This window comes from Gavialis gangeticus, unplaced genomic scaffold, assembly GCF_001723915.1.
Source record: "Gavialis gangeticus isolate Ggan-Ray unplaced genomic scaffold, GavGan_comp1, whole genome shotgun sequence".
NCBI lineage: Eukaryota > Metazoa > Chordata > Crocodylia > Gavialidae > Gavialis > Gavialis gangeticus.
The window spans coordinates 10,016,008-10,038,149 of NW_017729004.1; the positions used below are offsets into that span (position 1 = coordinate 10,016,008).

The 22,142-nt window shown below is 51.9% G+C and overlaps 1 protein-coding gene across 1 annotated transcript in view; it reads left to right on the forward strand.

Moving 5' to 3' along the window:
• LOC109291071 (zinc finger protein 721-like) overlaps window positions 1-21,698 on the forward strand; it is a 33,551-nt gene extending 11,853 nt beyond the window's left edge. The window contains exons 3-5 of the mRNA XM_019507932.1: window positions 6,569-6,802; window positions 16,750-18,340; window positions 18,425-21,698. Coding sequence (XP_019363477.1) covers window positions 6,569-6,802; window positions 16,750-18,340; window positions 18,425-19,509 — 2,910 coding nt within the window. The 3' untranslated portion in view covers window positions 19,510-21,698. The remainder of the gene's footprint in view (window positions 1-6,568; window positions 6,803-16,749; window positions 18,341-18,424) is intronic.
• The last annotated feature ends 444 nt before the right edge of the window (window positions 21,699-22,142 follow it).

Consider the following 22,142-nt stretch of genomic DNA (forward strand, 5'->3'; position numbering starts at 1 on the left):
TTAAACATGTTAGCTTTGTCGTCTGGTGTGACGACCAAGTTTCCCAATGCGTCCTGCAAGGGCCCCACATTACCTGGGACCTTCTTTTTACCCCCTATGTATTTAAAAAAAGACTTCTTATTGTCCTTAATCTGGGAAGCTAGTCCCAGTTCCATCTCTGCCTTGGCCTTCCTAACTACCCCCCTACATCCCCGAGCAACTGCAGAATAGCCCTCCTTGGTGATGACCCCTTCTTTCCATTGGGTGTAAGCCACCTTTTTAGCAAGGAGATATTCCCAGATGCTTTTGGTGAGCCATGGGGTTTCCCTTGTCCCTGTTGGAGCTGGAGCTGGAGCTGGAGCTGGACCTGGACCTGGAGCTGGACCTGGACCTGGACCTGGACCTGGACCTGGACCTGGGGGGAAAAGGGGTAATCTTCAGGGGTTTCACACTATCTTTTTAAGGGGGGTGTGCAATATTAGCACCATTAAATGTTCCAACACCTACACGTAATCCACAAGATAAACCCAGATATTTCCTATAGGAATCCATAGTGTCAAAAACATCTTGCCCTGTTATGGGCTTTCTGAGTTCTCTGCAACAAGAATTGCTCTAGCATTTGTCTGTAATTAAAAACCGAGCAACATGGAGCAGAGCTCCAGGTCTTGCATCAAGAGCTTTGAAAATCCAGCATTAACATATTTTCAAATGGACTGGTATTTTTTTTTATCTGTACAAATTATTTATCTATACAAATGTTATCTGTATGATAACGCAAAACAAGGATATAGTGTGAGCATATGAGCAAGTTATTGAGAGAAAAGCTATAGTGGGTGCATCTATATGTGCATTTTAACCAGCTCCTCAATAAAGTGTCACAGTCTATATGTACACCAGTATCAGGGCGCAGTAAATAAATTAACTCTGCCATAAGATAGTACCATCTCTGACAGTACTATCTTACAGCAGAGTACTTAAGTGCACTGAAACACATGTGCACACTGACTGCAACTGGGGGCACAAGGGTGCTACAGTGTGGGTACTGTCTGCCACCTAGCCCCAAAACTTGAGCACCCTCATGCCCCAGCCAGCCCCTCTGTTGCCCAATGCCACCACCTGGGGCCCAGGGCTGAACCCCCATGCCCACTGCCAGCCTGAGACTGCTCCAGCTCAGCTCAAAGTGCTGCGGACCCAGGTGCACATGTAGACGCTCTGCCTGGGAGCAGCCAACTCCGGTGCAAACTGCCCCAGAGTTTATTGCATTGCATTAATAACATGTGTAGGTGCACCCACTGTGGACTTACGGTGCATCTGCTATTCTGAATGAACTATCTGTGTATACACTGTTACCCTGCAGTAAATGCGAGGTGGTCAACCTGCCATTCACTGATGAGCTTCCCCTTCTTGGGAAGGCAAACCGCATTGTCCCTCCTACATAATGTTGTTTCCAATTTAAGGTCATCAAAAAGCATTCATCCTCCGTTCCTTGCAATGCAGCTGCAGAATGCCTGGCTCTCCCTGCCAAAGCCTCCAGCCAGCTGCTCACACAGCCCCTTCGGCTTCCCTTGCACATGCCAATGCCTCTGCCTAACACACCAGCCCCTAATCCAGCCTCCCTCATGCTAAGTCCAGAGCCTGCCATAATACAGGCTCCCAGGCAGTCACCTGCCTTTGCCCTGACTGCAGCCAGCTGTGCCTCTCCCAATGCCAAAAGGGTTAACCCTATACTGCCAGGCTGCGGATGAGGTCCCTGACTCCCCTCTCTCAAAGCCCCCTCCTCTGCTTCACATTTGCACAGGGGAAGTGCTGCAGGGCAAATCACACCCACTGCTGCGCGGTGATCTCTTTGCCTGGTGCTCCAGGGAGATTGCTTCCTTCCCTAGCATCCTATTAAAAGGGGAGCAGGGAGGGATCCAGGAACAGCAGCCCGGGCAGTTTAAAGCGCAGTGCCTGGCTGCTGCTTCCTAATGCCTGCAATTCCCAGCCAGGCACCAGCTTCATTCTGTTTAACATCTGCCATGTCAGCATTCCCCTGTGGTGAAGGAAATCAGCTTTCCAAGTTTAACTTTAAAAACTGCATGAACTGAATGGGCCCGGTCCATCTTCAGCACTGCAGCTTATTGTAGTGAGGATGCTCGGGTGCATGTATTTTTCCTAACGGTCTTGGTTTCTCTTTGCTGACAGCACAGATCCATTAATGCACTGTTTTGCTCCATGCAGCTACTGTATTTTCTCAGGTTTAGTGTCACTGTGCTTGTTTGTCTTCAGCTGGTTGGATGAGTAAAGTATTATTACTAAGGTTGGATATTAGTGTCATAACTTCCATACGTGTCCTGATTCGGGAAAACAACTAACAGCCTGCCAAACGTTAACAAAAGGAGAAATCCCGTTGATTTGTAGGATTTCTCCAACTTTTCATGCTTGTTCACTTGGGGAAAGTGGAACGTACATTGTGAAGCGACACAATTATGCTGCTATAAGTATGCCAGACATCACTTTATAATGAAGTTGCTTTTATTCCAGAATAAGGGTGTCCACAAGGGAACTTATATTGGCATAGTTATACTGGCACGTCCAGACTGCTGTATACTGTGTGAGTGCGTGCGTGCGTGTGTGTGTGTGTGTGTGTGTGTGTGTGTGTACAAGCCCTTGAAGGTTCACCTGCAGAGCTATATTTTATTTACAAGGGTTGTATCTACACAAATGTCAGTAAGACAAAGTATCTGGATTTTAAAGCAAAGAACATTTTTTAAAGGTAACAGCATATTGGCATGCTTGAATACAGCTTCAGTGCTCATTGGCTGCTACTAATTATCATGAGCAGCAGCTTTTCTCTGCAGCTGTCAGAGTTGGCCTTTCAGGCCCTGTTTCTGAAATCAATGTAGCTGCTCCTAAGCTAGGTAGAAAGACAAAAATACCCAGTTACCTGTGGGGGCAGACTTCTCACAAGACAACCACTCTCTCGCCAGACTCTCAGTTCTGATCCTCAAAGGGAATTTACAAAGCACCTTTCATAGACGAGCCTACGAACTTCACTTCATAAATCTAGTGGATATAAAAAACCATGGACTAAATATTGCCATTCGCTTTATGGCACATTATATAACCTGCCTGCCATCCGATAATCCCAGGTGACATCTTTATACTGTCCCAGGTGCATTTTATCACCTGTCGACATTCCCTTGGTATCCCCCCTCAGCTGGTCTCACACCTATTAACTCTTATCTCCTCTGATCTTCCCTGTCATGCATTTACATTTTCACAGACCTTCTTTTTGCATATTGGCTTAAGCCTGTATTCGAACACTAGAGAGAAGGAACAGACCAGCAGACTCTCCCTATGCCTGAGGAAGGGCGCCTGTCCCCAAAAGCTCACAAAGAACAATTTTTCCAACTATTCAGTTGGTCCAATAAAAGATAGCACAGTTACTCAAATAACCTTGTCTGCCTAGGCTAGGTACAGACATTCAAAAAGCCCAAGGTGGAATCAAGCGATGTCACATGGTTTTCTATAAGCAGCGTAGTTTAGATCAGCAGCGAACATGACATACATGCGCCCTTGGAGGGGACGGGGTGCAAATCTTAGACCAAGTTCCACCATTTTTAAACCAGTCTATGTGTGCTGACCTTCTGTTCTGTTATGGATACAGGCTGGTTTCCAATCACTTATACTGGTAAAAATGTAATCTCTGTAACCTGCTAGTGGTAATGGTAAGTATGTGCATACACATTTGCAAGGCAAGAGCCTTGTTTTCCACTTAGAAACTTGGCTACAGACAAGGAGTATTGCAGCATGTAGGAACAGGATTGTGTCCTTTTAAATTGTCTGTGAGCCCCTCTCCTGCAGCTCACTGTCTTCTAGGTGGGAGAAGCTTCGAGGAGCTGGTCAGAGCAGCCGTATGTATATATGTAGTTTGGCCGGGTGTGTTTGCATATAAAGCCCAGCTGTGCCCCTGTGTATTTTCAGACTGCTTTTTGATGCATCAACAGCGAAAACCACAGGGAGCACCTCTGTTACATCAGCTGCAAATGGGCCTTAAGGACCAGACCTCAGGAATCATTAGAGGAGACTTGTCCTCTGGCCATGCCACTGTACTGGCAGCCTAGAGGGGTAAAGCTGAGAGGTAGAGAGGCTGTCTCCTCTTCTTGCCAGCTACATTTTGAGAGGTAGGATTCACAAAAGGGGTAATGCAGAGCAGTCTAACCCATAGAGTCAGGCCACACAATGCCCCATTACCTGGCAGGGGAGATACCATGATGATGGTTTTGGTCCAGGTGGTTTTTTATACCTGGCAGGGGAGATCCCCTTCTTCCCAGCCTGGTGTAGTTGAGGATGGAGACCTGCCCACTGCATGGTGGGCAGGCACCCCTGGGACAGTCTACTAGAGCCCCCCAATGAGAGGCTCGTGGCTACACAATTTATGGTGATGGGAGACTGCTCTTGAGCTCTCCCTTTAGCTTGCTCCTATGGCCTCTTGGCTAGAGACAAGCAAGACTAGGGGGCATCTGAACCCCAAGGCCGCTGGGCTTGCACGTGGGATACCTGCCATGGATATTTCCGCTCCCTGGCCATCAATCATGATGGTATAGCAGGGTGTTGGAATGGTACTTTCACCCACAGGCTGAAGCTAAAGTATTTTCCCTTCAAATAGCAATTTAATCCTGTTTCCACTCCTTCAAAACCACATAGGGGCTAGTCACAATTGCTTTCGAAATACAAAAAGTCCCTGAAAGTCTAAGGACTGAACGCTTCACTGGTGTTAGCTGGGTGTTAAATCAGAAGCAGATATAAATAGCGTTAGCCAATATTCAATTCAGTAAAAATGCCATTTCAGATCTGAAATACCCAATTCACTGTGAATTCACTAACAACTTTAGCTAAAAGTGTGTGCAGGGGGGAGGAGGAATACTTTCAAAAAATTAAATTCAAGAGATACCAAAACAAAATAGGTTCATTTTATTACCTTTGCATGATAAAGGTATAGCACATGTAAAAACAAAATTTGGAAACGCTTGCCCCTCTATCTCTTTCATGGGGAATAAGGGGCTGTTTTTTGTTGTTTTGCTTCATTTCATCTCAAGTGAACCGAAGAATGATTTTTTTTTTGATTTGCTGATTCACACAACAGACCAGAAACATTAACTATTCAAATAGATTTGCTTTAAATATTGGCCTTTAAACCTGTCTGAACCATTTGATATGGAAAATGGGTGAACAGACAGGAGGAACAACTGCTCTCTGGTGTGAATAACGGTGCCCTTTTCCATGTACAGAGGGGGGTGACAGGCAAGAAGAAAGAAGCTGGCTGTTAGCAAATAAAAAAAAGACAATCAGCCCCAGAAAAGACTAGGCAAAGCTTGGTAATGTTAATTATATAGCAAAGAGCAACAGGTTTGTCTGGGACCGAGGAAAGCAGCAAGGCTTGTGAAATACAGGTTGCCTCTTCTGCCCGCACTGTTCCAGCTTGCAAACTCCAGGCACTTTTGGGCTGTGTGTGAAATGCTGAAGGACTCAGTAAAACATGAACAAAGGTCTTTTGAGACTTCTCATATTATAGAGGGATATGGTTTTGCTGGGCTCTAGGGATCCTAGTTCAGCTCTCAGTTCCTGGACTTTGCTTGCAACTGGGTAAGCCGTGTGGAGGGGAAGTGGCGACTCCATTGACAACAGCTGCAAAGCTCCCGTTAACTTCAGTGGGGCCCAGATTTCAGCCTTAATCTTTCTTTGCTTCAGTTACTAATCTGCAAGTTATAATAAAGACCACCTTTTCTCCCCCTCTCTCTGCCTTGTTTCTGCTCTGGAGAGGGAAGCAAAGGCAGCAAGAAGAAAAGTGACCTGCACAATACAAAGCAAGTAAGCAGCAAAGTTGCAAAGAGAAGCCAGGAGTCCCGATGCCTAGTGCTCATCTACACGGCAATGGCTCCAGCTACGGCTCGTCATTTATGACCACTCTGAGATTTTCCCCCAAAATGTCTAAATATGGATTATTCTTGGGCAGCAGCCCCTGAACCAATGTCTGATTGCATTTTGGTATTCATGCAACAGATTAAAGCCTGACGATTTTTAAAAAAAAATAAGGAGAAGCATTGAGAGGAGCATGCCAAAAATAGGAACCCAACTGGGAAATGAAACACAGAAGGAGAAGTGAGAGTACGCCAAGTCCGGCTGAAAACCTCCACGAGCGAGTAAAAGGCCAACAAAGAAGACAACCTGGCAGAAAACACATGTGACCAAGCTACTCCCTGCCAACGAAGCGTCCAGCCCAGCCTGGCATGCCAGGCGAAGCTGAGAGCAAAGCCATGCTGTCCATGTAGCAAATGGGAGGGAGGGCATTGCAGCAATGGAAAATGCAAAACTAGAGGCAACAGAAAGACCAGGCCCTTGCTCCAATGGTGGGGAAAGATGTGAGCGGAAGAGAGGTTTGGAAAGCTGGCAAGGAGCTCCCTCCAGCACCGAGGGAGGCTTGAGAAGAAGGATGGCACACGTCTGCCCCGGCTGCGGGAAGGGCTTCAGCAGGAAAGGCAACCTCAGCAAGCACCAGCGCAGCCACCGGGGCGAGTGGCCACTCCCATGCGGCTGCTGCCCCAAGTGCATCTTCATGAGGTCCCAGCTGGCCCAGCACGAGCGGACACACGCGGGCGAGAGGCCGTACCCGTGTGCCACGTGCGGCAAGCGCTTCACCCAGAGGGCCAGTGTCCTTGCCCACCAGCGCGCCCGCTCCAGGGAGCGCCTGCACCTGCGCGCCCACTGCCCCAAGTGCTTCGCCGACAAGTCCCAGCTCCTAGCAGTTTGCATCCTGGACTGGGCAGAGCTGGGGATGAGGGTGCTGGATCTGGTGAACAGAGGGGGCAGGGGGGCCTAAACTGGTCCTGTACAAGTGCTGCATGTAGCGTGGGTCATTGAGTGGGAGTTGCATGTCCCAGGCTCTGTGCATACCATGTGTGGCTTATGGGTCAACTCAAGACCCGGGCCCAGCACCGAAGGTCGAATGATGGGGTGTCACAGGCCGGCTTCAGCATGCAGCCCATATCTTTGACACCTCTGCCCTGTAGCCCTGGGGGTGGCAAGGGCGGGTTGGTAGCAAGGCCTGTTCCTTCTGCATATCTTGCAGGAGACACTCAAACTCTCCCCAGGTGCTACGCCCTCTCTCTTTCTCCAGCTATCATGGCTTGGACTGGGATTTTGGCCCGGGGCTCCCAGGCACTGAAAAAGACCTCCATAGCTTCATCTTGCCGTTTAGGCAGAGGGGAGAACCCATTGCACCAGGGGAGACCCAGGGACCAGGAGAACGGGGGCATTAACCATCCAAACAGCAATTCCCCATGTCCAGCGCGGGACGATACGCTTGGTGAGATTAGGAGCTGGCGGCTGGAAACAGGCCTGGTAACATTTCCCCTGGATGCTGCCCTTTCTGCCCCAACTCCATGAGATTTATGAAAAATAGCTGTGGCACAATCATAGCCTCGGTCCTGGTGCATAAAATAATTGGAGGTCGTGTGGAGGATAAAGAGCTCTTTCCATTTGTGCGTGTGATGGGTTTTTTCCTCCCCTTGCACTGTTATAAAATCCAGTAAGGGGTCGATGGCTTTGGCTGGGAGGGTTGGAAGAGGACCCGAGGGGGGAAGAAGAGGAGGGGAAGGGGGCAGGAGCAGGGCTCAGGCTCTAGGTCCCCTTTGAAGGAGCAGAACCGGTGCGTGAAAGCTGGGAGCACCAAGACACTGTCCCACCTGCTGCCTGCCAGAGCCCCCGCAGCGGCCGTTGCCCTCATGCTTCATGCGGTGGCTGCAAAGCGCCTGAGGGGGTGGTGTTTGAGCTGGGGCAGAGACACAACCTGCTGCTTGCAGACAGGTGCACAGGCCACTTCTTCTGGAGGCGTCAAAGTCTGACGATGAGAAAACACCTCCGTCTGGTGGACTCCTTGCCTGCCCGGATTGCAGCTGGGGATCGAGGCTGGGTAGTCAGGATGCCCCAGCCCCTGCTCCGCGCTGGGGAAGAGATTCCTGGGGCCTTGCCTCCTTGGAGGACAAGAAGGGGTCACCATCAGCACAAGGGGCAGTCTCCAAGGTCGTGTGGCTGGAAACCCTCCTTCTTAATGCCGTGCCACCTGCTCCAGCCTGGCAGCTGCTTTCCAGCGGGGTCTGAAAACAGCTTGCCTTCCCATTGCTCACCCCTCACCATCCCAGCTTCCTTAGTAGGCATGTCATTTGTTTATTGGCATATGAAAATATGCATCACATCAGTGCAGGGAGAGAAAAGCCAGTGCTACACCATAGCAGCCCTTGGCTGCAGGGCATCTTTCATTATGCAAGTCGCTCACAAAGCAAAGCCAGTACTGTCCCTGAAGCAGGCAGCAGAAATCGTTCTTCCTTGCAGCAGTTCCCCCTGCAACCGCCGCATCTTTCCCACCTCTGTATTTCATACCTTTGGACTCCCTTTCCTAGCACTTCCACCCTCTTATCAGGGGGTTTCTCAGCACCCAGGAAAATTGCTGTGGGCCCCTGCAGAGCCAGGCCAGTGGGGACCAACCTTCCTGGCAGGCATGTTACGATTTAGCCCAGCGCTCTTTGCAAGCGCCACTTTGATCCCTTTTCCCTGCTGCTCTGCTTTTTGCTTTGTGCTTCCTACTCGATTGGCTACTTTGCTTTCTGCTCCCTGCCCTGTCTGCTGCTGTGCCACCGCCCCAATCTGCCCGTGCCACACAGAAGCTGGCCGTGCCACTTGTGGGACCCATGCTGCAGATTGCCCGTCCCTGCCCCAGGCAATGTGGTTGTGTCAAAAACCACCTTCAAAAATCCCCTGCTCATTCCCAAATCCAGATGGCGACTGGGGGGTGCCCAAGACAGAGCTGGGACTGAACCACCTTTTAATTGCCCTCGTACCCATTCCACTGGGCATCATCCTCTGCAAAGCTGGCAGTGGGACTAAAATGATACCTCTGCCAGTTGTAACCCCTCTGCCCTGCCAAGGCTTTGAGATACCTTGCAAAACTCGCAGGACAAGCAATGCAGCTCTGCGTGTCTGATTTGGGAGGCTCACTGGCTTATCACTCTGGCTGTTGAGACAGGAAGACACAACCGAGAGTGCAGGTTTTCCAGACAGATCTGGAAAACGGGTTACATTATATTGATTCCTACCAGCCTTACCACAACTCTTGTCCCTGTCTGACTGCCCTGTGTTAGTAAACCTCTGCTCAAAACACTCTACTTCCAGAATAAAAAAAAAAAAAGTTTCAAAATGATTATTCCCAATTTCCTTTATTCACGTTGCAGCATTTTAACCATAATGGTAAAGTCAAGAACCTTTGAGAATGAAGTCGTTTGAGTATAAAGATGTCTTTATGCTTCTTATGCTGATACATATCATTACATATTGGAAGGGAAATAAATGTACTAGAATCGCAGAATCAGAGAAGTGGGGCTGGACGGGACCTCCAGAGTCATCGAGTCCAACCCCCTGCCGGAGGCAGGATCTTCCCTATCCAAACCCTCCCATACAGATCCATAGTCTACCCTCTAGTGAATCCAACCATGGGGTAAAATTCCTCCCTGACCCCAACGATGGTGATCGGTCTAACTCTGAGCCGAGGGGCAAGACCCCCCTAGCCAGAAACCTTCAACTTTAAGTCCCAGCGGGAGCGTTGGCACAGCCCAGTCAAAATCCCCAACCTTGGCTGCAGCCAATACCCGGTGCCTCTGAGGAAGGCATAAAAACACCAATTAAAGACTTTGTTTTGCAAAAATCTTGTTGGTCTAATAAAAGATATCATCTCTGCTACGAGTCCTGATTGCCTTTTCCTCTAGTTCAATATGGCTACAATCTGGATACCTAAAAACACCATGATACATGTAGCAGAAAGGTAATGCCAGGGAGGTTTAGGTTGGATATTAGGAAAAATTTTCTCACTAGGAGGGCGGTGAAGCAGTGGAACGGGTTACCCAGAGAGGTGGTGGGCTCTCCATCCTTGGAGGTTTTTAAAGCCCGGCTAGACAAAGCCTTGGCTGGGATGATGTAGTTGGGGCTGGTCCTGCTTTGAGCAGGGGGCTGCACTAGATGCGACTTCCTGAGGTCCCTTCCCACCCTCGTTGTCCGTGATTGTATAAGGCGTCTTAATGCCAGCAGGAGTGTGCAGCTGCACTGGGGGCACATTCACCTACCTGAGAGACTGCGAGAGCAGCATGACTGTCTGTATAGCCCAGGTTGGACACGGGTCTGCTTGGACAGCCAATTCTGCACGTTACTAGGAGTCAAGGGACCAAAAATATCCCTCTCCTCCCCCACCCCCCGAAAATGTTCAAGCTTACAGGAAAAGAAAAGAAAACCATGCAGAACTGCAGCTCCCTTCACACGTATGGTTGTAACTTCATTTGAGAAGTTGGTGGGGGAAGGAGGGACAAATCGAGGCCCATTACTGCAGTACCACACTAGGCTTCTGCAGAGATTTGGAAGGAAAGCATTACTGAGCACATGGAAAACTGAGTAAAATGCAACTTTGGGTTTGCCAAAGGTAGATCTTGGCAAACTGATGCCTTCCTTGGTAAGACACCTGATTTTCTAGATAGAGGTAGAGCTCATCTGTCTGACTTAAGTAGAGTAGACAGCAAGTACAGCTCATCTGTCCGACTTAAGCAAAGTATTTGATTATGTGGATCCCTATGGGTAATTTTTAATGAAGATGAGGACTAATAAAGTAATACTATGGGCAAGGGGAGAGGGGAAGGAACAGGCTAAAGAGTTGAGTACAAAATACAGGCAGGCCGAGAAAGCTGGTTTTGTTGTCAAAAGGAAAACACAGACTTTAGGCTGCTTTGAGCAATTCTTCAAAAATCAGCTAATGACAAAAGTGTCCTTCTAAACCGGCTTTGTAGACCTGCAGTGAAAAGGCTTGGGAATGGTAGCCCAGTTTTAAGGATGGGGACCCTGCGGGACAGAACTGGCTCCATGCAAGATCACGTGAGACGCTCGTGTCCGTGCCCAACTCAGCGATTCCCAGTCTGCTCCTCTAAAAGCAAAAACATCGTTCCCCAAAGATCCTGGAATCATCTGCTAGATGTGAGTTCATCCTAATAACAAAGATTCAGGGATCTGTTTCTTTTTTAACTAATTCTAGAAAGCGAGATCGAAACACTGGGGACTTAAGGGGGGAAAAGAGAACTTTGGCCAAAGCTTTTTATATAGAGGAAATCTTTCACAAATGAGGAGTGCAAACGATAGTGCTAGGAGCTGGTCCCTGGAGCGAGAGGCTATGCTTATTGCAATGCCCCGGCTCAGAAAAGCTATCTCCTTCTTTCCCTCCAGCCTCCTGACATCACCGGCATTGAAAAAATTAGCAGCAAACAGACACCAGATGTCTGGGCTGCAAGAAGAACCCCACCACCAGGGACTACGACAGACTCGGTAAAACTCTTGGTGGCATCTGGAATCAATAGAAATGAGCAACAAAAATCTTTCCTAGCATTTTTCATCTGTAGATCCCAAAGTGCTTTACCCAGAAGGTTGGTAATCTTGTTCCCATTATACAGAAGGCATGGGCACCGTATACAGACAGGGAAACAAAAGAAAGCCCAGTAGCAGACCCAGAGAATCCAGGATTCCCGAGTCCCAGTGCAGTGCCAGAGGTAGCAGGCTACAAATTAAAGTTGTCGTTATGCACTCGGGCACATACATTAACATTAGCACAGTGAATCATTGCCTTCCAGTCATCCTGCAACAATTGGATCTGCAGGGCCTGATAATACATCCCAGACTCTCAGCGAGCACCGCTTACACGAATGGCCTCTTGGCGCCGGCGGGAATCGGTAGATAATCTGTTTCCGTCATCGAAAAAACCCATCTCAAAGCACTACAGTAGTAATTAGGGGTGCTTTCCCCGTGCTGCTGGTGGCTGCGCTTGTTTTATGTTCCCCAGCAACCATGAGAGCTAGAAACAGACTGATTAGTTCGTGAAAGCCGAGATTCCCAGGCAGGATTTCATCGCCGTTCCCACACTCGGGGCTGTAGGACTCCTACAGCTGGAGGTGGGAAGGGGCTTCCAGATGGCCCTTCCCCTGCAGGGAGACGGTGGCAAGCCCCAGTCCTGCACATGGACTTGGTTCTTCGACTTTACACATCTGAGTCACCCAGTCGCTTTCAGTGGGATTACTCCCAGGTGTAAAGTTCAGCAGCTGCCCAAGTCTTGCAGGAGTGCAACCTCGCACCCACCTGTGTGAGGAGGGGGGGCCTGAACCCGCCCACCTGGGGCTCATCCAAAGCCCTTGGCAGCCAGTCATTCCACTTGGTGGATCAAGCTTTTAGGGAGCAATATTGCCTGCTAGGAAAGCAGGGGGCCTAGACAGGAAACTGTCCAAAGTGACCCTGCAGGACACCTGGGTTCAATTCCCAGCTCTGCCCTTGCCCTGCGGTGTCCCCTTAGTCACTGCCAGGAAATCATACAATCAGAAAATGTGGGTTGGAAAGGACCCCAGGAGGTCACATCTCGTGCAACCCTCTGCTCAAAGCAGGACCAGCCCCAACTAAATCGTCCTAGCCAGGTCTTAAAAACCTCCAAGCATAGAGAGAGCGCACCACCTCTCTGGGTAAAGCGTTTCAGTGCCTCACTGCTCTCCTAGTGAGAAAGTTTTTCCTAATATCCAACCTAAACTTCCCTTGCTGCAACTTCAGACCGTTGCTCCTTGCTCTGTCAAAGGATTTCCTAGATACCCATGACCCGTGATGCAATGCCCCGGCCCTGCCCACAGATGAGGCTGAGGATCTGTGCTCTGCCACTGACTCACTGGCTGACCTTGTTCATGTCCCTCCACCAACCTTTCCCCATCCCCCTTTGCAAAGTGCTTCAAGCCCTGTAAAAGCTCCAAACATTATTAGTCTCACCCCTTACCCAGGCAGCTTTCAAAAGCTTGCTCTCATGAGAAAGGGGTTGCAGGACACAGCCCTCAGGCTGCGAGAACTTCCCTTTTGCAGGGCCATGTCTCCTTCCAGCCGGAGCCCTACACCTGACCCCGCAACAACAAGCCGATACAGGATACATTTTTTTGCATGCAGCTCCAGCAGCTGAAACAGGCCTGGGGCACTCCTAATGCAGCTGGTTAAGCCCGCTTCCTGCCTGGGCTGACACTTCCCCCACAAGCTGCCAAGCCTCTAACGCAAAACTGCAAGCGGTGGGCTCCCTGCCTCATCAGGACTACATCTCCCAGCAGGGCCTTGCCAGCGAGCATGCCCCCCGCGAGCAGCATCTGAGCGGAGGTGGTGGTACCAGGGGGCATCCCAGGCTGGCTGGCCCAGCGGCGTGCCTCTCTTGCAGCCCGTTCAGACTCTGCCAGGTCTTCCCACTTCCTAACCCCTCTTCTCCCGGCATCAGCTCCTCTTTCCCCCATTTCCCTCCCCCCGGTAGTTTCTACATCACTGACACAGACTTCCTGTGAGTCAGCACAGCAGACATTAGAGAAGTAAGTGGGAGAAGAAGATGATGAGACAAAAGTGTGTGGAAAGGGGGAAATCTGGGCAATGACAATCACTGAATTCAAACCTTCCCACTGAAGGAAAGGAGACGCAGGTAAGGACGGGGCTACTTTGAGATTTTTGGGGAGACCCTCGCAGAAAACTTCTGGGCATGTTTGCAGCAGCCCAGGACAGGCACCGGGCTGAACCAGGAAATGGCTGGAAGTTTTGGTGGCTGCCGTGAAACCGAAGTGTTGAAAAAGGTTGGTTTTAAGGCAGAAACATTTCGCGGCTTGGAATCCATCCCCTTACCCGGCTGCTGGGATTTTGCAAGCTGAATCACAGCCGGGGTTCCCAGCTCTCTGCTTCCCTGTGAAAATGCAGAACCTCCTTATGGTTTGGGTATGTTAAAAAAAAAAAGAGATAGAAAAAGAAAAGCACAGAAAGGGAAACTGAGCTTGGAAGGGCAGTCTGAAACGATGCTCTGGGGAAATTCCACCCTGCCCCGCGAGCGCCGGCTGCAGCGGGGGAGTCTCAGGCATCAAACAAAGGTGATGTGCTTTGCCGGAGCTGCTGTGTGGGTGCGTGTGAGTGTGAGTGTGAGAGAGGGAGAAGGGAGATGAGAGCAGTCACACAGTGAGCAAGAAAGCAGATCGAGTGATCCAGCCACTGGGGATGGAGCTCCGAACACCGATTGCCCCCACAAATGCTTCCCAAACTAAACTCCCACCGCGCTGGTGAAATGCAGCTGCTTCTGGGGTGGAGGGGAGCAGACCACAAACAACACAAGTTTGCAGGGCAAAGGTGGCCCCCACGCTCCGGGATCCCAGATGCTTGTGCGAAGGTCCCCGAGTGCTCCACCATGGAGTGACCTATGTGGCATGAGGCTTATCACCAGGTGAACAAACAAGATCAGGAGGGGGAAGTTGAGACAGCTGGTGCTCGACAGAGGAGCCGCCTGAGTGCACCTGGCAGCGCAGACTGGGAAGGGCTCTTCCTTCATGGTCTTAGATATGAACCATCCAGAGAAGGGATCCAAGGAGTGTGGCACTCTTGAGGAGTGAGGTGCCCAGCTAGGCTTCCAGAGCACGTCCACACATGCACATGCTAATGCACATTAATGTGGGCATGCGGACTGACTTGGGACTCAAGTTACTCCCAAGTCAATGGACACAACTGCTTTAATGCGCATTAGTGCATCTACATGTTTACTAATGTGATTTAGGTATCCGCGCATACATTTGATACCTGCTTTATGCAGGCTCAAATAGCCTTAAATCATCATTTTTAAGGTGCATTAAGGGCATGCACATGTAGACCCGCACCCTTAATGTGCCTTAATTTGAACTAATGCACATTAAATGTACACGTGTAGACACCCCCCCCCGACACCTCGTTGAACCCACTGCCTGCAAGAGCGGCTCTTTCCAGGGTATCATTCCCACCTGGTTCAGCAGGTATCTGATGCATCTAGCCCAGTGATTCTCAAGGAGGGTGCTGAAGCACCCTGAGGTGGCGTGAGATCCTTTTAAGGGTGCCGCTGAGTGGTGCACAATATTAGCACCATTAGGTGTGCAAACCCCTGCATGTGATTCACAAGACAAACCCCGAGCTTTCAAGTAGGAATCCATAGTGTCTGCGACATTGTGCCCTGCCGGGGTCTTTCTGAGTAGAATCGCTCTCCACAGTCAAGAACTGATCTCATGAGGTCCCTCCCGGCCCTAAACTTCTGTGCAGCTGTGAATGAACAGGTGAAAGCTAGAAGCTGACATTTTCTGAAGGAAGGCTTGAGCCTTAGAAAAGATTGAGAACCACTGACCTAAGAGGATAAGAGCCTACTACTGCTGGTGAATGGGATGACTCCTCCAGCTCCTGTTCTCAGCAGAGGGAGGGGGAAAGGGGTCATTCCCCCGTCCCCTGTCTGGGCTCCGTCTTTTTTATCAGCTGGTAAGTCACTTAGTTTCCCACTTAGCTCCCAGGAGGGAGGAGGAACGAGTTATCCTCGGTGTCCCAGAAGCCAGTGGCCCCCAGCTACCCCAGCCTCTTCCACCCTTGCTTTGAATCACTTGGGTGCCTGCTGTGCGACTGCTTTTAGCCAGACTGGGCACAGTGGGGGCGTAAGTGCTAGTTTCATTTCTGCTTACTGTGGGTTGTGCTTGCAGCTGAGAGACGGCCCAGGCTTCTGGCCCTTGCTCTCGCTTGCTGCCCGCTGTTGCTAGTCTTTGGGGGTTTTTTGGTGTGCATTAAAAACAAACCCGCAGGCAGAGGGGTGTGACCAAAAGCACGGATGAAGCTCAGCACGCCACGCAGTTCTACTAGGGTCTGGGGGTCTGCAGTGTTCCCGTGACTTACCGCAAGAAGCGGTGCAGGGCCATTTGGGCTAGCATGTCTTGCATGCTTGCCACTAAGATACATTGCTGCTGGGCTCCTTGCCGTGGCATGTGATGAGAAACACGGCTAGTGGAGACGAAGCCGCGCCGTGCAATCCTCCCCAGGCCTCTGCGCTGCTCCGCCGGCCAGATGAATAGCCACACAAAGGTGAATAGAGAGGCATGGAGGCAGCTTCACCTGGGCTTACAGCATATGCCCTCCTGTGGCCCCTGGGAAGTGAATCCTTTGGCCCATCCAGCTGTGTGCTACCTATTTCACCTTTGCATGCCACCACGCATGCAGCAGGACTGCTAGTCCCAGGGGCATGGGCAGCCCAGTGTGTCCTGGCCCTCCTCTCTCAAACAGCCTCATGACACCGCTCCCGTCTGCAGAGTGGGGAGCAGATGCAGATGCAGCGCTCTCACGTCCCGTCAGTATGGAGGGACTTGAGGTAGCAGTGCTTAGTCCTGCACAGTCGCCATCCCAAAGGGCCCGTGTGGAGTCAGTGCTTACTTCTTTGAAATAAGTGCTTGGCTACAATGCTGCCATAGCAGTGCACAGCAAGAGGAATCGCAGCCTGGTGCATTGCCCTCCTATAAAAACCGGGGCAGTAGAAGCCCATTCAAGCACTCCCGCGGGATCCCGACTGTCTGCAATAGAGCTGCTATAGTACAATTGAAAACAAACAGGTTTGCCTTGGTTTGTTCCTTCATTAAATTTACCGAACTAAATGTACGACCACAGCCCTGACTCTTCTTTGCCCATCTGCCTTCGAAACAGCATTTGACTCATTTTCTCTTTTTTTCCACCCAGCGATTTAAGGATCTGGGAAAGGAAGCAAGAACTATTCTCCATGAAAACAATAATGAAAACCGACGTCAGCACTTCCGGTGAGTCCCAAATCCCTTTGAGCCATGGCAGGCCAAGAGAGTTGGAGGCCACGGTAAGAAGGACCCTTGAATGAAGTCCCTGACAGCTGAGGCCCAGTTTCCAAGAAACCAAAGGATGGAGAACCCGGCGGTAATTAAGCTGGAGGCGGAAGATCTGATCAGACACCCCCCGGAGAAGTCGTACACCTGCACTATTTGCGGGGACAGTTTTAACCATCAGGGTGTTCTGGCCGCACATCAAAAGACCCACAAGGAGGAGGTGCTGGCCGACGGGCACAAGCAGGACAGGAGCATTGACCCGGCAGCTCAGCTGATGACCCGGCAGGCCGTGAAAATGGAAGAGGAGAGCAGCAAGGAAGTCCGAAATCCAGCTGGAGACCTCTCAGCGCCTGAGGAGGCCCCAAGGAGGGAGAAGCCCCACTCCTGCCCTGAATGTGAGAAGAGCTTCAGGATGAAGGTGGACCTCACCAAGCACCTCAGGACCCACACAGGGGAGAGACCCTTCCCATGCGCCGACTGTGGCAAGAGGTTCATCACCAAGTCGCAGCTGAAGGAGCACCGGCGGATCCACACCGGGGAAAGGCCGTATCCGTGCCCAGACTGCGGGAAGAGCTTCACCCAGAAGTCGCAGCTCATCGTCCACCGCAGAGTCCACACCGGCGAGAAGCCCTATGCGTGCGGCAGCTGCCAGAAGAGCTTCGCCGACAAGTCCCAGCTGGTCGCCCACCGCCGCATCCACACCGATGACCGCCCCTTCCCATGCGAGCTCTGCAGCAGGGCTTTCCGCCAGAAGATCACCCTGATCAAACACCAGAGGGTGCACAGCGGGGACGGGGCGCGCCGGCGTAGCGGGCCCGGGTCCATTACCGGCGAGGCGTCCCGGCTCATCGTGCCCGAGTCCACGCCGGATGGGGGGAGGATCTTCCGGTGCGGCACGTGTCGGAAAGCGTTCAAGAAGAAGTCCGTCCTGGTGACCCACCAGCGAATCCACACCGGGGAGGAGCCGTATCGCTGCGGCGAGTGCCGGAAGGGCTTCCGCCAAAAGATCCACCTCATCCGCCACCAAAGGACCCACACCCGCGTGCGCGCCCACGTCTGCGCCCAGTGCGGGGGCAGCTTCAGCAGCAAAGGGGAGATGCTGAGGCACCAGAAATGCCACCACTTGAGTGAGGGGCCCCACATGTGCAGCGAGTGTGGGAAGAGCTTTAGCCAGAAGGTGGGCCTCACAGCCCACCAGAGGGTCCATGACAGGGGAAAGGGGGCTTTTAAGGGGAGCCTCAGCGAGGCTGGAGCTCACGGGGGCACGGAGGGGAAGCCCCCTGCCAGAAACGGGGCCGGCGGTGGCCACCGGGTGGACTCCTCCACAGCGGTGCCGCGGAAAGGCGCGGTGTACACGTGTGCCCTGTGCGGCAAGACGTTCATTAAGAAAGGCAACTTGGCCAACCACCAGCGGGCCCACGCAGAGGAGCGGGTGCACCGGTGCAGCGTCTGCAGCAAGGCGTTCAGCAAGCGGGGGGAGCTGACCAAGCACGAGCGCATCCACACCGGGGAGAAGCCCTACGCGTGCGGGCCGTGCGGCAAGCGCTTCACCCAGCGCACCCAGCTGGTCACCCACCAGCGCATCCACACGGGTGAGAAGCCCTACCCGTGCGCCGACTGCGGCAAGCGCTTCATCGACAAGTCGCGGCTCACCGTGCACCGGCGCATCCACACCGGGGACCGACCCTTCCCCTGCGCCGTCTGCGGCAGAGGCTTCCGCCAGAAGATCGCCCTGGTCAAGCACCACCGGGTGCACGAGAGGGCCAAGCTGGATGGGCGCCCGGAGGGCGAGCGGGCTGCGAGCACCCCTGAGGACAGTGGCGGCAAGGAGCACGGGTGCAGCCAGTGCGGCAAATGCTTCAGCACGAAGGAGAACCTCGCCAGCCACCAGCGGCTCCACGCGGCCGAGAGGCCCTTCGGGTGCGAGGAGTGCGGGAAGAGCTTCACCCAGAAGGCGCAGCTGGTGGTGCACCGGCGCATCCACACGGGCGAGCGCCCGTTCCCGTGCGCCGACTGCCCCAAGAGCTTCATCGACAAGTCCCGCCTCATCGTGCACCGCCGGACACACACGGGCGAACGTCCCTTCCAGTGCACCGCCTGCGGGAGGGCCTTCACCCAGAAGATCGCCCTCACCACCCACCAGAGGGTCCACACCCGGGAGCACAAGCCGGCCCAGGAGCTCTACAAGTACTCCAAGCGCGGGGAGAACTACACGGCCGAGACCGGGGAGGAGTGGCCGTTCCCCTGCCCCGTGTGCGGCCGCGGCTTCCGCAAGGAAATCGCCCTCATCACCCACCAGCGGGTCCACACCAAGTACGAGCCCAACCGGTGTAACAAATGCGGGCACGTCTTCCCCAACCGGGCCCAGCTGCTCCTGCACCAACCCTCCCATGCCGAGGACCGGCCCTTTAAATGCGACACCTGCGGGAAGGACTTCAAGAGGAAAGAGATCCTGATCACCCACCAGCGGATCCACACGGGTGAGGTGCCCTTTAAGTGTGCCCAGTGCAGCAAAAGTTTCTCCCAGAAAGCCAACCTCATGAAGCACCAGCTGACCCACGCGCGCCGGGGTCCCTTCATCTGCTCGGACTGTGGGCAGAGCTACACCACGGTGGGGCATTTCAAGAGGCACCAGAGGAACCACCTGAAGAAGAAGGACCCTCCCGCGGATGGGAAGGACGTGGCAGAGAGGCCCAGCGCAGGCAGGGAGCAGCAGACGGGCGAGCACAACGGGCCCGTCGTCGTGGTAAAGACGGAGGTCAATGCAGATGGCTACGAGACCCTGCCGGTCCCGTGATGACTGGCTCCCTAGCAGAGCAGGATGTGCTTCAAAAAATGTCATCCAGTAGCTCATGCAGGAACGGGAGCCCAGAGTCCACCCCCGGCGCTGCCAACCCCGAGCGAGCTCAAGTCAAGCCAACCTGAAGACAAGAGCACGGTTGTCTTCAACCCACGAGGTTTCAGGGCGAAAGAACAATGCGCTGGGGGTTGTCTTTATTTGCTTTCTGGCTTAGGAGCCTTCAGGGGATCGTGCTTACAATTTTTCTCTGCCCCCACGTGGGAGAGAAGCTGACTTATTATTTTACATGAAATCTGTGATTTCTGATAGATGCACTTGACTCCAGGAGCTGGAGATTTAAGGGAGGGAAAAACACCAAATATTAGGACAGTCAGCAACACTGACTCTCCCCATGGGCTTCAGTGGAAGCTGGGTAAGCCCCCATCCCCGAGCACTCGGCTGCAGGCACCAGAAGCACTAATTCATATTCAGCCTGCCCTCCTGACTCCCAGGTAGACTTGGGGAGAACATCTGCATCCTTCATTCCCCAGAGCAATAAAGAGAGGAAGACGACACGGATAAAGGTGTCCATAAGGGTGGACCCCCGGGCTCATGTAGAGCCCTATTTAATTAGTGAGGCTGTATAGGGGATGCAGATGTTCTCAAGTGTGGACCACCTTGCAGGAGCGGGGCCCTGGAAAAAGAGCGCCTGCTAGAAGCTGACGGTGTTTATTTCGAAGTCTGATGATCACACTTTAAAAAAAACTCCCGCGTGGTTTTTATTGATCACTGATGTTATTATTTTTTTAAATAAAGGCAGGTCACTGCTGACACAGCTTCCGCGCAATGCTATGGTCGGGAATTGAAACACACAGCTGTTCCTCAGCCTGTCTGGCCACTGCCTTCTTCCAGGTTACTTCTGGGGGGTGCAAGGTGTAAACCTGGAGTAATGCAGGGGGAAAGCCGGCCCGAGATGCTTCAGACCTTCAGCTCTATATGAGCTAGTGGAATGATGTTATTGGAAACAGGCCGAGTGATACCTTGCAGCATCTGCTCTGTGCTTCCCACCCTAAACATAGCTCTGGCACTCCTGCGCCTAGCCATTTTACTGTCATTTTACTGAGTATGGGGTGTACTCGAGGGAGCATTGCTAGGGCTGCTGGAAGGCCCTGCAACTGGTCTTTGCCTTGCATTTGAATTCCTAACCATAGCATTGCACTGCCATGCATAAAACCCCTCTGAGAAGGAAATACGTGACACAGGCCTGAGACCTAGTCGCTCCAACAATGCAATCCCAGAGGAATGACGCTGCCCAGCCTGCAGACCCCAGGGCATATGCAAGGAGGGGTTGCCCATCCCCACCACGCGCTCTTCCCCTTCATGGCTTCAGGTCTTGCTGAGCACTTATCCTTCCATTGCCTTCTAGTCCTATGGACGAATGTGGCTGAGATTGCTAGGTAAAGCCCATGTCTCCTAGCTCCACCCGTCTCAGCTGAACACGAGCCTGCAAAAACCCACTGAGTCCCCGCAACATGGAGGATCTTCCTTCCACTCAGGGCTGAAGGGAGCAGTGGTATATAGGACACATTCCCCATCTTTTTGTCAGCTTTGGGCCATCCCAATAGATCTTCTGCTCTCACCGTCATCCCCCGTGCAGCGGAGATGGTGGCAGAGGTCACAGTGGTTTGGGAAACAGTTTTGAAAGAATCCCACTGGTGTCCTATGTCTTCTGCTGTCTCATGTTAAAAGTGTTAGGACTTGCATGAGAGGCAGGATCTTTGTTCCTTAAGAGTTCACATACTGGCCTCCTGAAGTCATCACGCATCAATGGGGTCAGAGGGAATGTCCCAAGGGACATTTGCTTCCAGGGACTCTTCCACAGCTGCATACATGCCGAGAGAGTTCCCTGGTATCCCTAAAATGTTGCTTTAAATTCCTTCCCAATCATGCCAGCATGGCGGAGCACAGGATCCTGTGGTTGGAAGAGACCTCTGAGCTCTTCTTGTCCAACCCCCAGCGGTCCAGCTGAGCGGCAAACATCATTTTAAGCACACGAACAATATTAGAGGGGCTTAAGAGTTAGACAAGCATGAAAGCATTTGCAGGGTCAGGGCCTCAATGGTACATCTCCTTCCTTGATTTCTTCATAGATTTATGGTACCTGCCATTCTTCTGCTTGTAGCTAATGCTGCTCTTTCAGCCTCTGCGAAAAGTCAGTTTTATTCTGCTAACCATGGCAAAGAGCTCTGCTGTCACAGAGAACTCAAGATGTTGAAATTATTAATTGCTTGTAAAAGGACGTACCCCAGGCCAGGTTTTAAATTGTTTTACCTGGTAGCCTGTGCAACGTCCGCCTAATTCCAGAGCTTGCTAACAAATTTAAAAATCATTCCCTTCCCTTTTATTCAGTCCCAACCCAGGGAAACTGGCAACAGAACATCTCGATAGTAAGCCAAGGGTGTCAATGGAAACAAAAACCCCTGAAACATCCATGCAAAGATCAAGCAGATTGAAACAACAAGGTGTTTTCCACAATTTGGGCGGTGAAAAAGCAACTTTGTGCCAAATATTCTTCAACCAAAAATACTTGGTTGGCTCTACTGTGCTTCTCAGTTTGTAAAGTAGAGATGCAGAGTTATCTCATATATCCT